The following is a 25,408-nucleotide window of genomic DNA, read 5'->3' as shown; positions in this document are numbered from 1 at the left end:
CACATGTGTGTCGTGTATGGTCACTGTTAGTTAAGTTAACCCGAACAAAACTGACAGATGGCTGCTAACCAGACATTGTAAAAGTGTTCAAAGTCAAAAATCATATATTTAGTATCCTTTTCTTAGGACAACTACATTAAGCGCTACCTTAAAACTTAAATTCTTAAAAAATACATTAGGAGATATAAAAAATACTTGGAAACTTTGTCTAAGTTGGGTCCCTTCTAAAAATTTAGGGAAATATTCTATAAATTTATAATTGTAAAGTAGTTTTCAATATTTTAAAGCAGCCTATACAAAACTTTGGTAGTGAACACACTCCTAGTGCAACCCTGTGTTGTTAATGCACTGAAATGTCAACATTGACATTTCTCTTAGATATTTTTCTTTTCCGCTCTACTGTCAAAAACGGAGGTAGGAATATTGCTAATAATTAATAAAAAATCTTTAAAAATCCGAAATAATATAAATAAAAGTGTACCAAAATTATGAGAAAAGCTAAAATACGTATCAATGCTATGTGTTCTAACAAATATTTTTCTTTGTTTCATTTCAAATTTGCTGCGGTTGATAAATTTTGCGCACATCAAATCAAAAATTGGATGAACTTCAAATTCCGATTGGATGTGGTGCAATGGATGTTATCGTGACAAACATCAACAACTATGTGATTTGTTGCACAGATTTAGTAGCATAAAATGGCTAAGTCAAAGAATCACACCAATCACAACCAAAACAGGAAGGCGCATCGTAATGGCATCAAGCGCCCAATCCGCAAGCGTCATGAATCAACTCTTGGTGTAAGTAATTGCATATTAATAAAGTGGTTCAAATTTCATTAGCAACGTTTTCCTAATATTTTACAGATGGATGTCAAATTCCTAATCAACCAGCGTTATGCGCGCAAGGGCAATTTGTCTCGCGCTGAGGCCAACCAGCGCTTCGAAGAGCGTGTAGCTGCTCAAGCTGGCAAACCAAAACCCATCAAGCTATAAATATTGTAAAATATCGTTGCGTCAGTGGGTTTTAAAATGTGGGTGGCATTAAATTAAAAATAAAAACAATTTTATACAAAATATCAAATGTAACATTTATTGTATAAGCAACATTCAATAGTAAACACTTAATACTTTGTGGAATGGTATGTGCTCTAACTCTTCTGCGTGCTTGCGTCGGTAGTCCCATAGGAAGTGATCTATTAAAATAGAGTTCACATGTTCCTTATTGAGCTCAATTTCCTTATTATTGAGTTTGTTTAAAATGATGTCTTTTGCCTGCTCCACAATGTATATAGACGCGCCACGAATCTCGACTTCACGTGGATCGCCATTCTCCAAAATTGTATCTTTGCTCAATACTTCGAGTAATTCCGGTTTGTATTCCAAGCTGCCAAAATGTATCAACACTTGTGGTACACGATAGTCGGCAAACATGGTAATTTTTTCAAGGTCATTGAATTTACCTAAGCCCTTACCCTCAAAACAGGACCAAATATCGCCGATAAGAATTTGTGCACGCTTGTACAATGAAACGCGCTTACCCTCGTAATCAGCTTCATCGCGGAAACAGGGAAATTCACTGACCACTAGCTCCAGTAAACGCGCGGCAGCATTATCGGCGGCACGCAACACATTCTCGAACTTGCCTTGCCACTTCTCCAGGAGTCTTTTGCCGACCTCATGCAGGCAAGCGATACGTTGTTCAAACAATGGCACAGACGTCTGGCCATCATCTGAACGAAATACTTTACGCAATGTATCGGCATCGATTGTGGAATAGTATTCAGCGTTGGTGATATCTATGCCCTCCTCCATGGCACGATTTACGGCAGCGCATAAAGCAAAGTAGCCGGTGTAACCGTTGACCTTGTATTTCGTGTAGTCAGCTGGAAATATTAAAATATAAGTACATACTTTAGTATTTAAGAGAGCCAAATGAAAACCTTTAATTGCTTACTTGGCGTCCAGAAGCAGAAATTTAGTGTATCCACCACAAATATCCATTCAATGGCATGTGCATCGGTGGACTTCGGGTGCACATCATTTTGCGAAAAGTTCTTCGGATCGAGTTGCCCAGACTGCAAGCGGGAAATAACCTCATTTGCCAATTTTACAATGCCTTCTGGATATACTGTCAAGTATTTCGCATTTTTGACGATATATTCACCAGATTCGCGTGGACTAAGTGCCATGGCTGACATTAAAGGTGGTTAAGACACGTTAAAGTATTTAAAATCAATACAAAAAATATTTTATACTATGGATTATAAGTATATAAGCTCGCGGTAACTCGCAGAATTTAACAAGAAAGCGGTGCTAAAGCAAAACGCAACTGGTTTGGTGTTAGGTTAAGTATAGATTTATTTTACCGGCTATTACACCAGAATGCATACTTATTGCATTTACGATTTTGTTGTTCGGTTTACTCATGTTATTTCGACAATGTATACATTCATTGAAAAAAATATAAGTAAGAAATGCAACCGAATCACGGAACAAATCTGTTATTTTTATTTTCTTTTATGCAAAAAATTGCAAAATTTTGCATTTACTTTCATAATCAAAACAAAACAGCAAAATGTCAATTTTTTCATTCGCTATAAACATTTAGTAGGGTTACCATTTCCATACATAATACAATTAACTGAAAAATTTTATCAATTTAAACAGCTAGCATTAGTCACAATTTTTATTCTGTAATAATAATTATTTTAATGTTTACAATCATATTATAAATATTTTAACATTGTATGTGTAATTTTGTAAACAGACAGTATTCATAAAGGATATACAAAAATTTCGATATACATATATTACATCTATCACGTGCGTTTTTTGTGTTCCCTTACAACACTGCTAGACAGCTGTTTCTTGTTCTCCTTTTTCTTATTATTCGCCCACTGGGGTATGCAACAACACAACAACTATTCATGTAATTATTATGAAGCAGAAAGATTTCAATTTGACATTTTCTTTTTGTAGATTTTGTTGCTTTTGTATTTTAAACACCAATCGTTTTGTCTGTGCTGTCATTTATCGCCACCGCTGTTGTAACACTCCAATCTGAAAAGAGGAAAAATCCAAAATGTTTGTGCTGTGAAAATCATTGCAATAAATAATATTATGTTATTATATTAAATTAAATTTGTGGAAACGTGCGTGAATGTGCCTAATGTAATAATAATACAAAGCTCTAGCCGTGAAACAGGAATTTTCCAAGGAAACCATTCGGAAAGTGCCGTGCTTGTCAAAATTTTCATATAATTTTCGGTAATATTGCTGGGAAGGTCTGTTGCAGCGTAGTAGGGTCGCGAAGTGAAATCCTTTCACATTTCAAAAAAAAAAAAAGAAAAATATCGCAATAGTCTTTAATAAAACACAAAAGAAATTTTTAAGCAAATACAAACATCCTTCAATGTCTCAAAATAATTCAATGTAATTCATAGTCTGTGCAGTTTAGTGTATCAAAAAAAAAAGGGTTACGAAAGTGAAGTAATATACAATCCTAATTGGTAAATAGTGGTGTTTGTGTTCAGTATATATAGTAAATGCATAAATAATCTAAATTGGGTTCTGTCAAATGCTCCATAAATTTAGCCTTAGAGTGCGCATGAAGTATTCGTTTCGCATTGTGATCGACGAGACGTGATTTTTTGTACAAATTGTTGCTGTTGTAGAATTTTAAGGTTGATTTACGCAAGCAAGCCAACAACCAATTCGTCGCATCACCACAACGCTGCATCGACAGACATCGACAATAGCCGTGAAAAACGTCATCAGCATCGTTGGTGCCATCATCACTCTCAATTATCCCTGATTTTTTTTATTTATTTTTTGTTTTATTTACTTTTGCTTTGGCACACTGCACTGTGGTCCGAAGCAGTCAAGTAAAACCTAGAGTCTATTAGCTGGCAAACGAACTTTTATGACTGGCGTTGTTAAAGGTAAGTGGATTATTATTTTTTACAATGTTTATGCTAATTCTATTAAGTTATATACCAAAGGGGAACTCCCCATTAACATAGCAGAATAAGATCTTAACTTCGTGTGCAGAAAGTGGAAATTTTCTCAACAAAGCAAAGACATCATATCTTTCAATGAAGTTGGCATCCAATGACAACGTCTACAAGTTAATTTTATATTTACTTTATCTATTTGCTTGTATAACAATACATATAGACAGTGGCAGGGATAATAAACGTGCTTTGTTCGTACATTGTCAATAATAAAATATGGTGACATTGCAAGTTCTGCAAAGGCGCTAATTGAGCGCTCACAATTTCCGCAACAGTCAAAACGCTATCTGACTATAGCTTCCAGTAAGCTTATTTCACTGTTAAATAAAAGTTAAGCTACGTAAGATGAGCTATATACTCTGTTTTGCCAATTTGTAGTGAAGTGAAAAATTTTAAAGCTCTTTATTATATTGCTTATTGCTAAGCTTGGGAACATTGTAAAAGTTTTTGAAATTTCAAAGTTTATAATTACTTCATTATTTGTGGGTAAGTCGTATTGTTGTTGATATATGGATATATCCATGTTCTATTCATATTCAGATGAATAATTGAGTGCATAAAATAGCAATAATTATTAAGCTGATCTGCTTTGGATATGCGCTTGTTGAAAACTATCTGCAGCTAAAATTTTGAAAATGATTAATTATTCATAACAACTCAGTATTCCTATAAGCAAAAGATCATTTAATCTTCGATAATGTTTAATAAAACATAATTTTTTTCGCTTTTCGCTACTGATTGACGGTTATATGAGCACTTCGAGTGATGAATTGTATGTTAACAAACCTGGTGGGCAGTAATAAATCAAAATTATGCATTGTAGCTACATTTGTTTGTATGAAGTGATGTGCATATTGTTATATCTATTATATATTACTTTTATTTGGTAATTATTCACACTTTACCATAAATCGTACTTACTTATACTTATTTAAACACAGTCAGTGATCAGTCATGCATACATACATATATGTATGTATGTGTTGATGAAAAATATAACGTTTCACTCTTATCAATTTGATCGTAACTGTGAAATATGAATATCTTCATTCGATATTGAGCATTGCTGTTGATTTGAAGTGAAGTGATCGACGTTATGTCCACTCACTTGAGAGTATACATATGTACATATATATCCGTACATAAATAATCATGTACATATGGCATGAGGCCATAAGCTTTTGCACTTGGAAATATTAGCCAGCATAAGGATTGATAGACCTTCCTCGTGTTACATTTAGTCTCTTTAGCGATAAGATTGCCATTAGCAAATATCACTATCGCACACTTGAGGTCTGTGTTTGTATGTATAAGTGCACATATTCATCATATTTATGTATGTATGTATGTATATTTGTGTGCGTTTTGTATATAGTATCAATTAACTTTTATATACGAGGCTGATATATGTACATATGTACATATGTATATATGTATATGTAGCAAATGATTCTTAATTCTGAATGCAAATGTTTGCCATACATACATAAATTTGTTTTAATTTTTTATATAAATCATTTTTTTTATATTTTGTTAATAACCCTCCGAAAATACTCCTCAACGCACACCTCTGTTGCGTCTTTCAGTGCTAATCACTTGTGTAAATTGAACAAATACAATACATGGAAGACATTTGCCTGGAAAAATATATAACAAGTAGATAATTGCATCGTTAACATATTTGAAATTAATATGTTTCCTGGGATGCTCCAATTTAATTGCGCTAATTATAATTATTATAAATGTTTTATTTTGTAATATTTAGAGCGAATGCTAAATAATTAAAAAAAAAATTATACGATTTATTTATAAAATTCTAGTCTAAAATTGCACGCAGCTGTTATTGGCTAAATTGCAATGATATTCTAATTGGCAAATCGCGTTTTTATATCTTATTACGTATGTTTGTATGTATAGATTATATTTTATTACAACAGCAGCACATAAATTCGACATTTATTATAACAATTAGTATATTTTACGTAATCACTTGTTGTGTTCTTGTTAATGAAAAGGGCAAATATTTAAGGTAATGGTTTGAGGTAAATTCCATATGGGCAAATAAAAGCAAAATGTCAAACATTAACTGCCAGCTGTTCGATTTCATGTGCCAATAGAAATATCGCCACCAATTCAGAATGCTTGTGCAATAAAAAAGCAATAATATTTAGTTTTCAACAAAATTTATTTAATTTTACAGTCTTCAACAAAATTAATTAAATTTTTAGTTTTTCACATATATCTTTAATTATTAAATACCAATGTTTGTCTTAAATGAGTATAAGCTTTCTTTCTTTAATTTTATACACTCACACACACACAAATTTATAAACTTGTCATAACCTGTGCAAATGTTTTGGTGGGTAAATAGAAAATATAAAATTAATCTTATTTGACAATCGCTATCAACAATTAATTTATCTGTATATGTAATTTGCTGTTTGCGTAACAATACTTCATCGGTCACATCAACTTAAATGATGGAGACCTTTGGAATAAATTTCCAGCTCGTCACTTTATTCTTCACGCAAGTGCTTTGCCGAACAATGGTGTAAATCTTTAAATTTGCGTGCAAAAATAATAATATTGAAGTTCAATTATTTAGGGTTAGTTTTTTAAATCTCGCAAAGATTATGCTTAGTTTTATAGAAGCTTTAGAATATCTTATCTGAAAAATAATATCCATAAACAAGGTTTAAATTCAAATTATGTGTATAATACAAATAAATAGGGCAGACCTTTAATTAACACTTTTATTTTGGTTGCTATGTGAAGTTAATAATTTACTATCAAAATACATTGTGCGGTCAATAATTTAGGAAACCTTGCTAATTCATAATTCACTAAATAACACATTGATAACGTGTTAGCGTAAAAATTGCAGCATATAAAGTTGCGGTTAGAATTTTTTTCTTTTTTTTTTTTCTGTCTCAAAAGAAACAGGCCTGTTAAAAAAAACAACAAAAAAGTAATATATTTCAAAAGTTATATTTTTTTATTCAAAGTAGTTTCCTTGTGCTTCGATACAGCGTTTAGTAGCATTTCAAATGAGTGTTTAAGGTCATTTTTCGAAATGCTCTGGAGAATATTGGTCGTCGCCTTTTGGATAGCTGAAATGCCTTGAAACCAGTGTCCTTTCATGGGCAAATGAAGTTTTCCAAATAGGTAAAAATCACAGGGTGCCAGTTCAGGTGAGTAGGGTGAGTGATTAATGGTTAATATGGAGTTTTTTGTCAAAAAATCAGTGACAAGCGTCGACCGATGACACCGCGCACTATCGTGCAACAGGCGCCAGGACCCTTCCTCACAGTATTGTGGTCGAGCACGAATGCGTGACGAAAGACGCTTCATAACACCAAGGTAAAACACAGCATTAATCGTTTGATCAGGTGGGAAGAACTCTCGGTGTACAATACCCTCGGAATCGTAAAAACAAATCAACATTGTCTTTATTTTTGACTTCTGAAGACGATTTTAGCCCGCCCGACTTCTGATCGTCACAGAGGTTCTCACGACCTTCTTGGAATCGCTTAAACCACTCATGCACATTACTACGGGATAGGCACTGATCACCATAAACTTTTTCATCATTTGAAATGTTTCAGTAAACGTTTTCCCAAGTTTAAAACAAAATTTAATATTTGCTCTTTGTTCAAAATGCATTTTTCGACCGATGACCAAAAGCTGCTGTCACTTTTTGATCGATAACATCGATTGTAGTTATCTAATTGTCTTAAAATTTTTACGAAATGTCAACAAGAGATCATACTTTATATTTCATATACCCACCAATAGGTGGCGCCACTAGAAACAGTTATATTTAAAAAGTTCTGTTTCTTTTGCGACACACCTTGTATACATACATTAGAGCGGGTCGATTTACAGGGAGCCAAAAAAACGGAAAAATCGCGTATGCGGTAAATGATCTACGAATCATTCTGAGCAACTCTGCCTAAGTGACTATGGGCCTAAAACCGGTTTCGAGTCAGAAATTTTTAAGACGAAATTTCAAAAATCCAGGTTAAAATTCAACCCTCAAACCCCTCAATTTAGCCGTGATGCTGCCAGAGCAGAGCGTTTCCAAGAAATGGTAATGCTTATCTATCGAATATTACTCTTTAAAATGCCTATAAAGTAGACTCCGCGGCATCGACATTCCCATAACGTGAGTATATACAAAAATCGAATTAGAAAGAGTTGCACATCTCTATTGAGTGAATTTTCAAACGACGACGACGACGACGAATTGCGCGCGAATTAAATAGAAATCAGCAACAAATTGATACTAATTTTGATACAAACACCGCCAAATGAGAAATTGAAATAACAAACAATGAAATATGCCGATATATCAGGCAAAGGAAAGGTACCGTACCAGCATGTATCGGATATCTAACTTGGAGACGTCGTTCTTATGTTCGTCTTTTGCGATAAGTGAGTGTAAGTATCATCCGTTGTTATTTTTTTTGTTTAGCACTTCAATATTAGCATGATATTTGCCACAGAGCGCCGACTCTCGAGTCTAATTTTGTGTTTTGCGCGACTGACAACGAGCTGTTCAGTTTATCTGCGCTGCATTCGAGTTATCTCTTAGTTAGCTTTTAAAGATCTTATAAACAGTGCAGTTTTATTGTCTAAGCTCGTGCGCGCCGCTATAAACTGTATATGTAACTGTATGGCGTGTACGAAGAGCGAGTAACTCTGTTGTTGAGCCTTTGCTATCCATACTTATTTCACTGCAAATGTCAAGCGTATAACCATCGACACCGGGTGATTGCAATTTCAACTGTGTGACCGTAAGGAGAAAAAAAAACTAAAACAAAAACAGTTAAATATACATACATACATAGAGTAAACATTGTTAAGTTATGGAAGAGCAGTTATCTGTCTTCACAGTCTCGTATTTCGTGGATACGCTTTATCAGTCAACATCTCCGCCAGACTGGAAGGAGGTAAGTGTCGGCAAACAAACTAACAGGTTATGTTCATTTGCCTATGGCGAGGTGTAAACAAGCAAAATACATATGTCACAAGATGTGGCTTAATTTTGTTGCCAAAATAAATTGCATATATGTACATATAATCGTTCGTAGTGATCACACGAATTAATCGTTATGTGGGAGATATCTGAGACGTTATTTTTCGATTTTTAGAAATTTCTGAAGATTATTGAAAAATGAAAAAATACGTTGAATGAAGATATAACGAAACAAAGCTATACTATCCTGTTATGAGTACGTACTAATATTTTCAGCGCCAAAAACTGGCCTGCTTTTTTAATTTTTTTTTGTTTTATGACAGAAGTGTTTCGCAAAATAAGTGTAACTTGGTTTCTCAGCTTAAGTTAATATGTAAAGATTATTAATATACAGTGGTGGCTATAGAAATAGCACCTTTGCTATCACCAGGGACTCTGAAAATAATAAAACAACCACCAGCGAATATAATATGGACGGTCCCACTACTGTCGGATCTAAATAACCGAAATGGAACCGGATGTTTATCCGACCAAGGTCTATAAAGTCAGCATCATTCCTCACGATTATTTCAACAATGTTTTCTGGCGTTAAAACAACAACAACATAAATTGGATAAAAATATCGAACAAAGAATTTGTCTCAAATTTGGTATTTAGAACCAAAATTTCGTGTGCGGAATCGTTGCGAATGTTGAAAAAGACTTACGGTGATTCACAAGCCTACGAGAGGCACAAAGTCTTCAAAGACGAGACGAGTTAAAGACATTCCTCGTGCTGGGCCTCTTCAAAAAAAAATTGAAGGATATGGTGCTTGAAAATCGTCAGATAAGTGCTAGAGAGATGACAAGAGAGCGCAGCATCTCTCGCTTGTTCTTTCAAATGATTTTGGTGGATATTTTGGGTATGAAATGCGCAACTCCTCCTCATAAAGCTGAATTTTCTTCAAAAAGAATACCGTAAACAGGTCTATTTGAACATACTTGATCGTACGATTTGCGATTCCACATTCATGGAGAGCCGATGAGCCATGGGTTTATGAGTTTGACATGAAAAGTAGTCAACAATCATCGGAATGGAAGGAAAAAAATTAGTCGAAACCGAAAAAACGCGCCAAAACTGCTCAAAAATCATGGTGATGCTCATTGTTTTTTTGGTATTCGTACTTTGGTGGAACATGAATTTGTTCCAGATGGATAGGGGGTCAATAGATACTTCTATTTAACCGTATTGAGGCAACATTCGTCGAAAATGACCGGATTTGTGTAAGAATAATTCATGGAAATTATGCACCATCACATCGAGCACGATCAACCACCGTATTCAGCAGATTTGGCTCCGTGTGATTTTTTCTTGTTCCACAAACTGAAATTGTCGCTCCGTGGAACCCGTTTTCAGTCGATCGAAGAGATAAAACAAAACTCGCTGAAGAAGCTGAAAGCCATCCCAAAAAGTGCTCATTAAGATTAATTCGAGTACTAGTGTATTATAATAAGTGTATTATATGTATCTGATGGGGATTACTTTGAAGGCGAAAAAATAAATAGTGATGAATAATTAAATATTTTGCGTTTTATTAACAATTTCCGCGTACTTTTTTATCACAATGTATATCTGGAACAATTTTTTTAAATTTGCTGAGAATATCTGGTTTTCAAAATATATAATTTTGTTAATATAATTTCGAAATAAGATACTCGTGTTGTTTCAATATGCTTCTCAATAAAAAACTGGTTTAGTTTGCTTTCAATAATTTCAACTATAAAATTATGCTGAGTTATTTATGTGCTCACCACTGTAGAATTGTTTATATTTAGCTTGCTGCTTTAAATAGTCATATCTATATATGTACATATTTACATACATACATATGTGCATATATATGTATATATTGTTTAAAAATAATTGACACAGTAGAAATGCGTTTTCTATTTAAATATCACGGGACACTTTTTAAAGTAAAACATCTGCCTTTATGTCAACTTAGGCAATCCTAAGGCGAAATGTTACAAGTAAACTATTAAAAATTAGTAAACATATCCTAATTATCTGCCTAACGGCTTCTGTTGATAAAATACATATATTTTTTGCTAAATTTAGAAGTTTCTATAATTTTACAGCAATTATTGCGACGAATTTTTCGAACGCCTTCTATTTGCATTAAAAACTGCATTCTACGTGCTAAGTGTCAAGTGTGACAGCGCGAGAGAAAAATAAAAACAAAATGCAAAGTTTACTCTTCTGCCGCGCTCAATCATTATTATTACTTGTAAGCACTGGCTAATCAACAATATTTGCCTTTTTTACTGCTTAACAATTAAGTTTTGTACTTTTAAGAGCAAAAAAAATTGCATTTTCCAGCACATCGCAAATTTTTTAAGCGAATGACAGCTGTTGACTGCCCACTTTGTTGACACTTAACTCAATTGAAGGGCAATTGACTGCGTCTAACATGAGGTAACTCAAAGGAAATGCCACTTTTGTGGTATTTTTTCAATGGTAATGGCTAGGCAAATAAGATAATATTATGAAACTGCTATTAATGCTTATGTTATCACTCTGTCCTCTTTGAGTAAGAGCAAATGCTGAATATTCCTACAGTTCGTGTGTTAAAAAATATATTGAGTTTCAAAAATTCTCTTCAGCCTTTCATTTTTTAATTTTTTCATATTCTTTTAAATGACAGCAGCTTTTCTCAAAACCTCCGAATAAATTTTTGTTTTATTGATGATCTTTTCATCGAACTAAAAATTGCTTTATGTTCTCTAATAGCAAAATTTTTGAAAAACAATTATTTTTCTTTGCCAAATACTATTCAGTGTACGGTATCTATCTGTATTCTCTGTGCTCGAAAGATGTCGGCCTAATTTGTTTGAGTAACTGACTGGTTTTGTGATTATTCCAAAATTAATCAGAGCCTCGCCTATACTTTGACCTTAATATTCTAAGGGATTCATATTTTCTGATATCCAATTTGACCTTAAGCAATTCATATTTTCTGAAATCCAATCTGAATTTGACCTTTTTTGAAATCCGTTAGACCTTTGCGGTCTTAAAGTTTAGGAAAATGTGTTGTAAGAACTACTCAATCTCTAATTCAGTTATTTAATTTTTTTCTCAATTTAACAACATTTGACCGATTTCTGCCACGAATGAACCTTCTTCGTAAGTTTACATGTTCGACAGACTAGGGTCTCTTAGTTTCTAAGCTACATTTATGCACGAAAAAATTTAAAAACTTTAATCGAATATTTGAATTTAAAAATCGATATTGGATTAAAAATCGATTAATCGATTTCAAAGCTACACTTATGCACTAATAAATATAGAAACATGAATCGATTATTTGAATTTAAAAATCGATACTGGATTAAAAAAATCGATTAATCGATTTCAAATCTAAATTTTAAAGCTGCACATATAGGTATTAAGATTGGAAACATTAATCGATTATTTTATTTAAAATTTTTTTCGTTTAAAAAAATCGATTAATTGATTTCAATGTTGCAATAATAAGCATTAAGATAAAAAACATTGATCGGTTATTTTATTTAAAAAAATTTTGAGGAAAAGTCGATTAATCGATTTTGAAGCTGCACTTATAGTTGCTGAGGTTAGAAACATTAATCGATTATTTAATTTAAAAAATCGGTATTTTATGAAAAAAATTGCTTAATCAATTTCAAAGCTGTACTTATAGGCATTAAGATTAGAAACATTAGTCGACTTCAAAGGAAACTTACAGTTCGTTTATTTGATTAAAAGAAATCGATTAAATTGTGCGTGATTCCTTGTTCCGTCTAAACGCACCATTGCACGGTGGTTCCTCCCATACGACAAAAATAAAAAAGTCTATGTTTATATACTGGGCTTGTAGCTAAATAAATAGTTGCCTATGCCATCAAACTTATGTATTTTGAGTTTGTTTTGATTATTTCTAACGGAACTTCTTCAGTGAAGGCAACAAATGTACGGCCTTGCACAGAAGTAAATAGTTGATAAAAATAAAAGCGAAAGCAACGGGTACATTCAACTGCAAAAATTTAATTTAAAAAAGTGTGCAAATAAAAATACTGAAAATGGAAATTAAAGTAAATGGTAATAGTATTATTTTTCAGTAATTACAAGTTTTTAAATTGTGCTGTTGTTTTTAGAATAACAAATTTTAATGAAGTGTCTTTTTGATTCAGTTTTGTTGTTCTTTGTTAAATGTATTTGGAGATTTAGTAACTTTGTCAACCGAATGCAATGACCGGATTAGTGTGTAAATGTTGATACAAGTATATAGTTTAAAATAATATTAAGTTCATGTGCAGGGATTTGCAGGTTTCTAAATAAAGTTCATTAAACTAACCTAACTTTTTTTTTTTTTTTTTTTTTTTTTGTTTTTTTTTGCGTGTTATTGCATTGGTTTTTGCAAGTAATGTCAATAAACAAATGTAGAATTAGTTGTTGTTGTCTCACTCTCTCTCTCTGAGATTTTTATTTTTTAAATTTCTTATCGTAGGAACGTCTCATCAATGCATATTTTCTCGCTCCTATATTTTTGAAATTTGGTGCTCCAAAAATGGATCAAATACGACGAAAGGTCAGGAAGTTTTTGAAGAAGTTTTTGAAGATATAGTCAGAAAAACAGGTTTTGAAGGTGACGAACACCCGTTTGATGATATACTGAAATGTGTAAAATATTTATGCAGACGCATTGGGGTGATGTGGAAACAAAACCATCGCGTAAAGTCAGACGTGTTAAGAAACTACTCGGATTGGCTCTCTTACAAAGAGGTTGTTACCTTAAGTCTCGAAACTCTATCTTTGCTATCTGAAAAAGAAGAAGTAAAAGCGAGTAAACGTGGTCGCCCAACAGCTGATTTCTCTGCATAATAATAATAATGCTGGTTTGGCTTCTCAAATAACGGGCGTTGACGAAGAGCTCATACTAAGATGTGCAGCGTTACTGCAAGCTATGTCATCAGGATATAAAATAAACGCGGACAAATTTAAGCAATTCGCACTTGAAACTGCTAAAGGGCTTGTAGAGAAGTACCCTTGGTTCTATCTTCCACCTTCAGTTCACAAGATCCTAGTGCATGGTTCCGAAGTCATCGAAAGTGCAATAATATCCATTGGAGAACTATCAGAGGAAGCTGCGGAAGCCAAAAACAAGGATATTAGGAGGTATAGGCTTCAACATACGAGGAAAACTTCTCGAATTGCAACAAATACGGATTTACTTAATATGTTATTGTTGAGCTCAGATCCATTTATTACAGGTCAACGAAAATTGTCATGCAAAAAGAAAAGCGCATTATTAAAAACTACAATAGAATTGTTTGAAGACTAATTACGTAAAGGAATTTTTTATTTTTTTTTTTGCTCAGGTATTTTAACGTTAGAATTATATATGTAGAATATGAAAAGTGGGCGTTATACAATTGCGATTTTTTCAGAATATCGTACTTGCATGAACAGAAATATGCTGTGTATATTGCAAGTCAGTATCTGTATTCTAACTATTTTTGTCGCTATCCTCCATACAAATGGAACCACTGTGCATTGGTAGAGTTATTTAAAGTTATCTATTCAATTATTTTGGGTCTCTAAGACCTAACTATTGCAACTCAACTTGTAATCACTTACAAAACCAACACTGTCCTATTTTGAACGAAATTTTTTAGTTCAGTATTCGAAAACTCCGATTAATCGATTAGTATCTTGAGATTTATGATCTTGTTTGTCGTGATATCATTAATAAAATTACTAGTATCAGGTTTTGAATTTGAAAAGTAGCTGCTTAATTTCTTTCGATTTATCGTTTATTTGATTGTTGTCAAAAGTGTCATTTATAATTGTCAAATTTTTACTATTGAATGCTACACGTAGAGTAAATAAAACTTCAATGAGATACCTTGCATTTCTGACATGTTTTGTTTTTTCGATGGTTGTCAAAAGCTTCATTTATATGTAAGTGTCAAATTTCACCACAGAAAAAATAAAAACATTAAAAACTCAAGAACGACCTCAATGAGAGACCCTGTATTTCTAAATTGTTTATTTTTGACACTTAGTTTTATGAAAGCATTGTTATTTATAAATTTTAAATGTTTACGATTATTTTTTTTTTTACCAAAAACAATATACTTTCATATGCACCCTGTATTTTTCAGTTGCTTAGTTCAAATTAAATCATCTACATATTTCGTAATTTTGTTACTGATAACTTGAGCAAAGTGTTTTATATAATTGTTTCATAAAGAGTGTTTCACTTCTAAGTTTAGTCGGACTAGCTGATGCATAATAAATTTGCGAATATTTTTGTACATATTTACATATGTATGTTTGTATGTATACTTCTTTATTAAAAGTAGTTTTTACGCCACTCATTTTAGTTTTTCTTGTTATTAAAAAAAATTTATAATAAAAGTGAGTAATGCGTTGAGTGTGATAACGGAAGGAACCATTAACTCATGTTCACACATTTAAATATACATACCTACAACTGATCACTTCCTAAATATAAGCGCCTAAAAATATGCAAGCTGTTGTTGGCGATGCGAAAATAACTGTTATGTGTGGAAAAAACTACATACATCCATATGTATATAAAATGGAGCCATATTTATACATATCGGAGGACTTTGGACAAAACAACTCATTGGCTTTAGCAGTGTTTGCTTGAAAGACACTTGAATTGATCTCTTATAGAAACATTAAACATTTGAAATTACATTTTAGAAAGATGTGTTAAGCACACAATGACCGATTTGAATAATTTCAAAGCTAGCTTTAGTTGAAAATTAATAAAATTAATAAATAAATTAATATTATAAGACTTCTATACACACTGCTATGAGCAAAAAATAGTAAGACTTTCTTCATAATTTTAAAATTCTTATTTTATTCCTATGTTGTCCCTCTCAAAGCAATCCTCCTTGGTTACAATACACTTGGACCAACGTTTTCTCCAATCCTCGAAACAGTTGTTAAAATCAATTTCCGGAATAGCATTTCATTATCACGGATAAAAAACCAATAGTTGTCGGCTCATAATTCCGACCTCTTTTTACGAATAGCTTCGCGCAAATGACTCTTAACACTCAAATAGTATTCGCTGTTAACAGTTTGGCCGGTGGGAAGGTATTCGGAGGGCACCACACCTCGATAATCGAGAAAAACTGTCAACATAACCTTGATTTTTGACCTGCATTGAAGCGTTTTTTTTCAGCGTCGGCTTATCTTTGCCACGATATTCGGCCGATTGTTCGTCGGTTTTCGGGTCGTAAGCATAGATCTAAGGTATATCGTCTAAGATACAATCGGAAAGCATTGTTTCACTGACGTTAACGCGACGCTGTTTTTCAAAAAAATCGCGTGATTTTGGAACCAATCGTGCTATCACTTTTCTTGAGCACAAATGATCTCTCAAATTGGTTTTCACTGATCCTTTCGATTTTCCAACGATGCCAGTAAGATTTTTGAATGTTAATCGTCGATTCTTAAATACCAATACCTTTATTTTACTGATGTGTTGATCACCAGTTGATTTTGACGCCCGTCCTGGACGTGGTTCGTCGTTAACGCGTTCCCGGTCATCTTTGTATAATTTGTTCCAATCAAAAAGACTTGCTTGCCAATTACAATTACCACTGAAGGTCTTTTCCAACATTCTGTATCTTTCGGCACTAGAAGTTCGATTCCGCACACAATATTTAATGGAACTTCTTTGTTGAACAATTTCACTCATCGCAAAAGCGATGAATGAGTTAAATAGTGTTCGTAAAAAAATAATAAAAAATATGAATTTTGTTTATGAAAGTACTTGCATATCTTGCATATTGTCTAACTTAATTAACTAACGAACTCACCAAAGCAATAATTCGTTTAAAATAATTAATTAATATTTTTCACTACGTGTAGATGAATTCTTTGACAGATGATAAGCGGCCTGTTTGCCTTTCTTTTAATTCTGTTCTTTTAAAACACTGGCAATGAATTTGGCTATGTTAAACTGTATTTTTTGTAGTTTCATATTAGAATAATTTTAATACATTTTTCGAATAACGGTAACAAAAACCGCAACAAAATTAAAATCGCATTATGCACTATGTAGTTCTTTATGGAATATATTATAATTTTATTTACTTTATTTTTCGCTTTTTACACTTGCTTTGAACAACGCCACATAAAACAATATACAAGTATTTCAGTATCACCTTGTTCGTTTCAGTCGCGTAGCTATGAAAGACTGATTTAAGTGTAACTAATACAAAGCTTTGCTAAAATTGATATTTTACTATTTCGTCAATTCAATAAACGGCATCAGTATATATACATATATACATACATAGGTATGTCTGTACAGCTGTGTTCATTAAAATAGTAGTGCTCTTAATATAAATATGTGTCTTTCAAAAAAATAGTACTGCCTTGTTTGTTGAAGGTAAAACAGAAAAAAATTCAATAAAACATTAAAATTTCAGCTAGTAAATGTTTTCGATTGACTAGTGCTTGGTTGTAAAGCCTTAATTTTTTAATTCATTCATAAACCGACGTTGCATAGAGTCTTTCAGATACTGACAACGCTTTGTGCTATATGTTTCCTTGACCACCAGCCAAAGTTGTGTTCTGTTTGATGGATTTGCCGTTACGATAACTCGTTTAACGCATACATTTTTGTTTGGAATCAGGTCTAGTGTCTGCTTGGCCTAGACATAACGTCGATCTTTTCACTCCTTAGCTAATTTGATCGTTTGTTTTGGGTTGTTATCCTGCTCCAACGTCCTTTTTATAGAGATTTCCCATCTAGCAAATGATAACAACATCTTTTAATAGGTTTACACACAATATTTGGTCCATGATACTATAGATTGAGGCCGTTTTTTCAATGTCTGGTTAACAGCCAACTGTCATGACAGCCCTCCACTGTAGGCAAAAAATAGTAAGACCTTTTACTTTAAATTGCGAGCGAAAACCCACTCGTCGAAATACTATTTTTCTAGGTCGGAATGACTGTCCGTGACATTTGTGCCAATCGTCACATCTAAATAATTATTAGTGTTAAGTATACGCTTGCCTTCCCAAGGAAAAGGCGTTCGGTTATAATTGTTTGTCGCGAGCAAGTGTTTTTGATTGGGACAAATTATTCGATATTCCATCGGACGGCCATCAACAGCAACTTCTGAACAACACGTCAATAAAATAAAGGAATTGGTGCTTGAGAATCAAAAATTAACAGTCAGACTGACATCGTTGGAATATCGAAAGTATCATTTAAAGCAATTTTGAAAGATCATTTGGGCCTAAGAAAAGTAAAAGCACGTTTGGTGCCAAAATCACTAAATTTTTTTGAAAAACAGCATCGCATTAACGTCTGGAAACAATGCTTTCCGACTACCAGGATGTCATGAGACCTATTTTTATTGACGATGAGTCTTGGATCTATGCTTACGGCCCGGAAACACACGATCAATTGACCGAATATCGTGGCAAAGGTGAGCCGAAGCTGAAAAAACCACGTCAAAGCAATCAAAAATCAAGGTTATGTTGTCGGTTTTTTTTTTTGATTATTGCGGTGTGGGGCACTCTGAATCCCTTCCGACCGTATAATCTGTCAACAAGGAATACTATTTGAGTGTTATGCGTTGTTTGCGCGAAGCTATTCGTAAAAATAGGCCGAAATTATGAGCGCACAACTCTTGGTTTTGGCACCACGATAACGTACCGTCGTATACTGCGCTTATTTTGTCTTGAGTTTTCGCCAAGCTTTCAACCAATATCGTTCCGCAACCACCGTATTCGCCTAGTTTTTTTATAATTTGAAGTGTGTATTGGCAAGTCAGTATACCATATGTTAAAAAACTATTTTCATGAACACAACTGTAAATTTGATATTTACATGCGAATTAGGGCGTTAGCAAATCGTTTGATAAATATAGGAGTTAAATTTTACCAATTATTTCAGAAAATGTTTTTGAAAAAATTGTTCTTTCTGGCAAAGCTCGAATACCATTATGCCATGATGCTATTCAAGAATCAAGCCATTTTTCGATGTCGGCTTGTGAGTGGAACTGCTTCTGGGCCAGACTATGTGCCATTGAACGGCACAAATACTAATCGGACGTTGCAATATCTAGGACATATGGCGTGTGGGTTCCCTATTTAAGCGTTTTCAAGTAGGTTTGAACGGATTTCGCAACGTGAGGCCGAGCATTGTCACACAGCAGAATCATTTTCTTGTGTCTGAATCATTTACAGCGTACGTAGTCGCTTTGGCCGGTAGCTTTCGAACTAGTGATTATAAAGGCGAAGTGTTTTAGGGATTTTAAAAATGTATTAGTTAGTTTTTGACATATCCCAATGGAATTTAATACGCAGAGGCATTTTGATATTCTATTGATCATTTGTCAGAATCGTCAAACCGGGCTACTATAACACATATTTCCCATACTAAGGATTAGGCTCTCTCTCTTTGGTAAAGTTGTTCAGAATGATCCATAGAATATTTTCCTGCATACGCGATTTGTTCGTTTTTTTGGCTCCTTATAAATCGACCCGCTCTAATGCTCTAATGTATATGCTCATTATATTTGTCTTCGATAATACCTAAGGGCTAAATTTATTTAAACCAGTATTTTTTCTAGAAAACCAGTTTACAAATTTTTTTTAAGAAAAATGGAACTAACTTAAAAATTCAGTTTTATCTTTATTGATCCCATGCGTCCTAATAAAGCTTTACTTTTTATTTGAATTATTTTCTTCTTTAAGAAAAATCGAAAAATTGCAGCCACCCTAATGCAAAGCCATGCGTCATCAGCACACATGTTTGTATACTTCTCCATAGATATGTGTGCTTGGTACGTCTAACAACAATTTGACGAATTTGTTTGACTTACGAAACGGGAATAATGTCAAGTTGTGAATGTTATTTTGGCTGATTGAAGTGAGTAAAATAGCAGTAAGGCAATTTTGGTTCCTATCAACTGCCTAAAGCGGCAGAACTACAGACGAGTCTGGGAAAATAATTGAAGCATATGCTTGCTTATGAAGATAACGGTAATTATTTATTTGATTTGGGTATCATAAAAGAGGGGATATTTTTTTAACAATGCATATCAATATTTTCCTAGATTTCTCTTGATTTGATTGTACTGAGCGGAAATAAAATTGTACATAGCCACAGCGATTTCTTATCTACCATACAGCGATTTCTGTATGGTCTCACTGCTCTTTCGTTACTTTTCCCAACAATACCGAAGGATTATCTTTCCCTTCCTGCCAGTTCGATGGTAAAGCTAACTAAATTTTTCATATATGGTAAAATTGGCGTTCCTTTAAGTGCCTTGCTACTTGATTTGGGAAGCTGCACCCAATTTTAAATCTACGGAATGAATGTTTTCTCATTTTTCCGATTCTATACCGTGACCGTTTTATTGTAATCACGGCGGTTTCTACGATACTCGAAACTCTCTTTCTAAACGCTATACAATTGAGAGACGAGGAGAAAATTCATTTAATTGCGCCCTAGTTCATGTAGTAAACCCAAACTATTTAGTAGGCTAATCATTTCTGACATAGCAAATACTTGATCAGTGTTAAGAAGGCTATCCCGAAATACTTATATCCATTTTGAGGTTGCCTACTTTTTTTGATTCTAATGAACATTCTTTGGCATTTAGTTTTTAAGTTTATCTCTTTTAAATGTTGGCCGCGGCTACGTCTAAGATTCAAAGATCATTCGTTGAGCCCAATTTTGCGATTACTCTTTCGAGCATTTCGACTGGTAACTGGAATGACAAGCGTGAAGGTCTGAATCGAAGCGGGATTGTCCGTATATACTTTAGATTTTCCATGTTCCCACAAGAAAAAGTCTAACGGTGTGTTATTACAAGATCTTGGTGGCCAATAGAACGGCCCAAAACGTGAAATTATCTACTATCGAACTGTTCTCTCAATGAATCCATTGATTGATGCGATGTGTTGGAAGTGGACCGACTTGTTGTAAACAAATGTCGATGAGATGACGAGCTTCAATTTCAGTCATCAAATAGTCGGTTATCATAGTGCGATAACGGTCGCCATTGACAGTTACGTTCTGACCGGCATCATTTTTGAAGAAATATGGGCCGATGATTCCACCGACTCATAACCCCCACCAAACCGTTGTTTTTTCTGGATAAAATGACAGCCTTTGAATCTTTTCAGGTTGCGTCGCACCTTCTTGGAACTTTTCAAGAGCCCATATAGCCAACCGATGTCGCTTGGGAAGATCGAGTGGCTTCAGTTCTTGCAGGAGCTATTTTTTTGTACGCTTTCAATTTAAAATGTCGACGTAAAATGCGTCAAGTCGTTCCATACTTCTGACCGAGTTGCTGCGAACGGCGCCGAATCGACTCTCCACGGTCTTCGTGTAGACTCTCAGCTATGGCTGCTATATTTTCTTCCTGCGTGCTAGAAGTGGTCTATTCTGACGAACATTAGCCAGTAATGAAATCTGGGTCTCAAGATGGGTTGCGAATAGTACGCGCAGTAGAGCGAAGCGCGCAAAATTTATTCTTTACAGAAAGTGAATTTTCCTGTGAAAAAAAGGCTATTGAAAAATGTACTTCTAAGGGGATCACCCGTTATATCTAGATACCGTTTTCAAGTTATTGATAAATTTGCAAAATTACTCTTTACGAAAGTGGACGAAGAGCCCTACTCTCTTGAGTGTGGCAGGTTCCAATCAATAGATCGCAGGTTGACCTTTACGAGCCAAAAAAACTACTCTGAAGTTGAGCAGTGTCTCACAAAATATACAAATTTGTAACTGTGCTCTACTAACCTGAACCCTTATCTTCAACACCAGTTCTCTTGGCCTTCAACACTTTGTACTTGTATTATCAACTGTGAGAACAACTATCCTATATTCGGCTGCATTTGTTTTACTCATAATTGTAGTTGTTTCTAAGCAAAAAAACAGCCACCTGTGCATTTCAGCTGATTATCTCGAACGAACGTCGACTGCGTCAGGCCTGCTGATGAGGTGAGCGGCCGAGTGTTTATGCTAAGCAAATATGTATGTATCATAGATCATTAAAATGTAAGATGGTGCTCATAATTGTGTTGTCTGTGCAGGTAGTTCAGTATAATATAAAAAGTTGGTCCCATAAACATATGTACCTACATACCTACATTCATATGTATGCGATACGCTGTCGAAAACCACCAAAAACATTTTGTTTACCAAAAAATAAAATTATTTTACTCAACACAAAATTTGCTCTTCACAGAGTCACTAAGCCGCTATGCGTCTGTGTAAGCGGCTCTTATCTCATCGAGCTGTCTATCAGCTTTGACATACAAATTACCCGTAGACGTGTGGGTACATATGCCGGGACTGCAGTGCATTCTATGATAGTACCGTACATTGTCTCAGCTCTCGCGGTTTATGACAGACTACGACGGGCATTTATGCAGTCACTGTCAGCGACGCGGCGCACAGGCAGAGCGACGCGCGTTTACGGGAGCCGCGCGGCGAGACTAAACTAATCAGTGAAGTGAAGAAAGCATATACATAACTATGTACATTGTTAGAGGTCCGTGATTTCCGCGGCTCAGCGTTAAATGGGGTAAAATCGCAAAAATACACTGATGCCTGTGCTGCCTTTGTTTTCGGAGCCTAATGATTGGTCTAACGGTAGTTCGAGTTGATACGCGCCATTAGTCAGCTCGCGCGCACACGCCGCTATTTAGTTGAGTTTAGTCACTCGCCGCGCAGACGACTAAATTCGCACATTCATAGACGCGTACTTGTATTCACCGCCTCACCACCGCCCCTACCGCACGCTGCTCGGTACCACGCCACGTACGGCGAACGTTGAACATTCCTTAATATATACCTATGTACAAGTACATATGTTTGTTTGTTTTGTTGTACATTAATTTTGATTTGCTTCGAACCAAATTGTGTTGACCTTTCCCCCAAACTGTGCGCGGTTGTGTGTGTTTCAGAAAGAAAATTTGAAAAAAAATACGAAAAAGTATGAAATTCGTAAAAAAATAAGTTCTTTTAACCAACAAATCAATTTTGTTATTATTGTTGTACAAATTTTCTTACATTGTGAAAGTTAAAAGTGAAAAAATTATTATGAAGAAAGCGCTCAGCACCACCCAAGAGGATGAGGCGCCTGAGGAGGGCGCTGTCGGCGAACAAACGCGCCGCACGCCGCCGCGTCTCATGCAAATGGGTCGCGCTTTCTCCGAAATGTCACCGCTGAATCCCGCTTCGGCTTCGCCCTCCTGTCGCAGCCCATCGAGCGCGGCTGCTGGCGCCGCTTTGCAAATTCGCCGTGACTCTGGCAACTATGGCAGTATTTTTCCTTTTGGATTTTTGCGTCTATCCCTACAAAAGAGCGGAAGTTCAATTCAGGTAAAAAAAACACTGTTGGCGACAACATATAGCGCTATGAGTTCTTTTTTTTATTTTTTTTATTATTTATTGTTATCGCGTTCCTATTTGTTTGTTCGCCGCGGACATGGACTGTCGCTTCAAATACAATAAACACATAAATACATACGTGTGCACATAGTCAAATGTTAATATATATGTATATACATACATACTATATACCAATATACACACTTATGTATATAAAATTTTGCACATAAATAACTCGGTTTGTGCGAATGTGCTGCCGCCACTTGTAGCGCTGAAGCTGATAATCTCTCGTTGTCATATAACATTTTTGCAATTACTAACTGATAAGAATCTTTATTTGTACACACATATACACGTATGAACACTCGTGTATACTGCAAATATGTATGTATATACGGTCTACCGTGTACCTTTTGTCTGCAGATTGTTATGGATGCACAATGCTTGTGTATGGTACAGACCCTGTGAGAAATTATACTCCTCCACTTGCATAGGCAGCTTTGACGTTTTAACATCAATGATACTACTACTCCCTTATTTGTACCAAATATATACTTTTTTATCTAAAAAAAAGCTGATGCAGACGCTTAGAAGTGCTATTATACGGTCTAAGCAGTTTTGGCTCTTATATTAGCCAATCAAAACCACTTATTTATACAATGAGTGAAAAATATTTAGATTGCCTTACGTTTTATTATTTAGTGCTTGCATGCAGACTTTATTCCAACATCGATTCTACACCCTTTTTTTGTGATAGCAGATACCCAGCAAGAAATTGAAAACCTCACAGCGAATTTAGCGGCATTGAGAACTTTCTCAGCCCTTTGTCTGCGGAAAAAGATTGCAGACATATAAAATTGATGGCAGGCACTTGTAGTACATCTTCCTCTAAAATTATTTCCAATAACACACATATTTCCTCAGCTCCTTTTGCAACTTTCTATTATTTATGGACGGCTTCCGGCTGATTGCCTATGCTTAATAAGCTTAATAAGTCCCCTGTGAATTATAGTTGCAGACGATGTTTCATCAGCGTTGTAACAAATAGGACGGTCGCATGTGGCCTTGCGATTAACCCGAAGCTACTAGGAGATAAAAGATCCCAGAAGCATCCGCCTACAACTTGCAGATTCAGTTAATTATTTAGGATACAATCTAGATAGCTCGCTTTCATAGAAGCTTGATATCGAGGAAAGAGCAAAGAAGGCATCAATTGCCTTGTACTGCTGCAAAAGAGCCTTTGGCAAACGGTGAGGTCTCACATCGAAAGTAGTCTTCGGGCTCTATAGTCATGCCCATAACATTCTATGGGGTCTTTGCGTAGTGGATGGTCTTACCGGACACCATCTGCAGAAGCTGTATGAAAGAAGACGAGATGGAAACATCTCAGTACTTACTTCTCGATTGTTCCATATTTGCGAGATTGAGGTTCACACTTTCAGATATCGCACCGAACTGGTGAGGATTAAAATCAAACGCCTGAGAAAATTTCTGTCGGCCACAAGACGTTTTTGCTATCTTATAGGTTTGAATTACAGGGTTTTATGGGTTCACAAAGGATTCATTTTGTAGTCCAAGTGCGATCAATGGATCGGGCATCAGAACCAGCCTAATATCTATGGTCAAGAATTTAGCTTTGTTATGAAGATAAGGGTTCGTCATTATGCTTTAATAGTTATTTCGAGCAAATGACCGCTATGGCCGGCTCGAATAACTTCCAGACGAGTGACCCGATTTTCGACCACTTTTGTCGTATGTGAGCAATATTCCAAGGCCTCAATCGTCTCGGGCTTATCTGCGTAGACAAGCGACTTCACATAACCCGAGATAATGGCTCACAAAAAGTTTCCTTCAATAAATTGAAAGTTTCATTGGCTGTATGGCATGACAGCCTCCAATTCAGGCACGAAAAAGGCATTAATTATGGCTCTATGCCATGCCCAATTGAGTGTAACATTAGAGAGCACAGCTAACAGTGACTTTTTGAGGATGTAATGGCGTCTCT

At 34.8% G+C, this 25,408-nt stretch overlaps 3 protein-coding genes and 1 long non-coding RNA gene across 9 annotated transcripts in view; 2 read left to right on the top strand and 2 right to left on the bottom strand.

Moving 5' to 3' along the window:
* The first annotated feature begins 348 nt into the window (after positions 1-348).
* Positions 349-1,076, top strand: LOC120772177 (60S ribosomal protein L29). The gene is made up of 3 exons (XM_040100625.1): positions 349-414; positions 684-800; positions 867-1,076. The coding sequence occupies exons 2-3, from the start codon at positions 699-701 to the stop codon at positions 993-995; spliced, it is 231 nt and encodes a 76-aa protein (XP_039956559.1). The 5' UTR covers positions 349-414; positions 684-698; the 3' UTR covers positions 996-1,076.
* LOC120772176 (queuosine salvage protein) lies at positions 1,065-2,527 on the bottom strand. Of its 2 annotated transcripts, none has more exons than XM_040100623.1 (3): positions 2,369-2,527; positions 1,957-2,193; positions 1,065-1,885 (listed from the first exon to the last, which is right to left on the bottom strand). In XM_040100623.1, the coding sequence occupies exons 1-3, from the start codon at positions 2,427-2,429 to the stop codon at positions 1,110-1,112; spliced, it is 1,074 nt and encodes a 357-aa protein (XP_039956557.1). In that variant the 5' UTR covers positions 2,430-2,527; the 3' UTR covers positions 1,065-1,109. The 2 variants fall into 2 exon arrangements, with proteins under 2 accessions (XP_039956557.1, XP_039956558.1); XM_040100624.1 differs by having other exon boundaries at positions 1,957-2,315; positions 2,369-2,415.
* Positions 2,528-2,660: 133 nt separating this feature from the next.
* Positions 2,661-17,200, bottom strand: LOC120772211. The gene is made up of 2 exons (XR_005705048.1): positions 16,853-17,200; positions 2,661-3,062 (listed from the first exon to the last, which is right to left on the bottom strand). It is a non-coding gene; the product is annotated as an uncharacterized LOC120772211 (long non-coding RNA).
* Positions 3,032-25,408, top strand: part of LOC120772210 (kinase D-interacting substrate of 220 kDa B) — a 92,622-nt gene continuing 70,245 nt past the window's right edge. For 2 of the 5 annotated variants that reach the window (XM_040100691.1, XM_040100685.1), the window contains exon 1: positions 23,048-23,394. In XM_040100691.1, coding sequence (XP_039956625.1) covers positions 23,113-23,394 — 282 coding nt within the window. In that variant the 5' untranslated portion in view covers positions 23,048-23,112. Of the gene's footprint in view, positions 3,944-8,738; positions 8,968-23,046; positions 23,395-25,408 lie in introns of those variants that run through there. The other 3 variants (XM_040100690.1, XM_040100688.1, XM_040100684.1) reach the window with 3 other exon arrangements.

Source organism: Bactrocera tryoni, chromosome 3 (assembly GCF_016617805.1).
Source record: "Bactrocera tryoni isolate S06 chromosome 3, CSIRO_BtryS06_freeze2, whole genome shotgun sequence".
Classification (NCBI taxonomy): domain Eukaryota; kingdom Metazoa; phylum Arthropoda; class Insecta; order Diptera; family Tephritidae; genus Bactrocera; species Bactrocera tryoni.
Note: the sequence above shows the minus strand (reverse complement) of the source record. Positions and strands in the feature narration are given on the sequence as shown.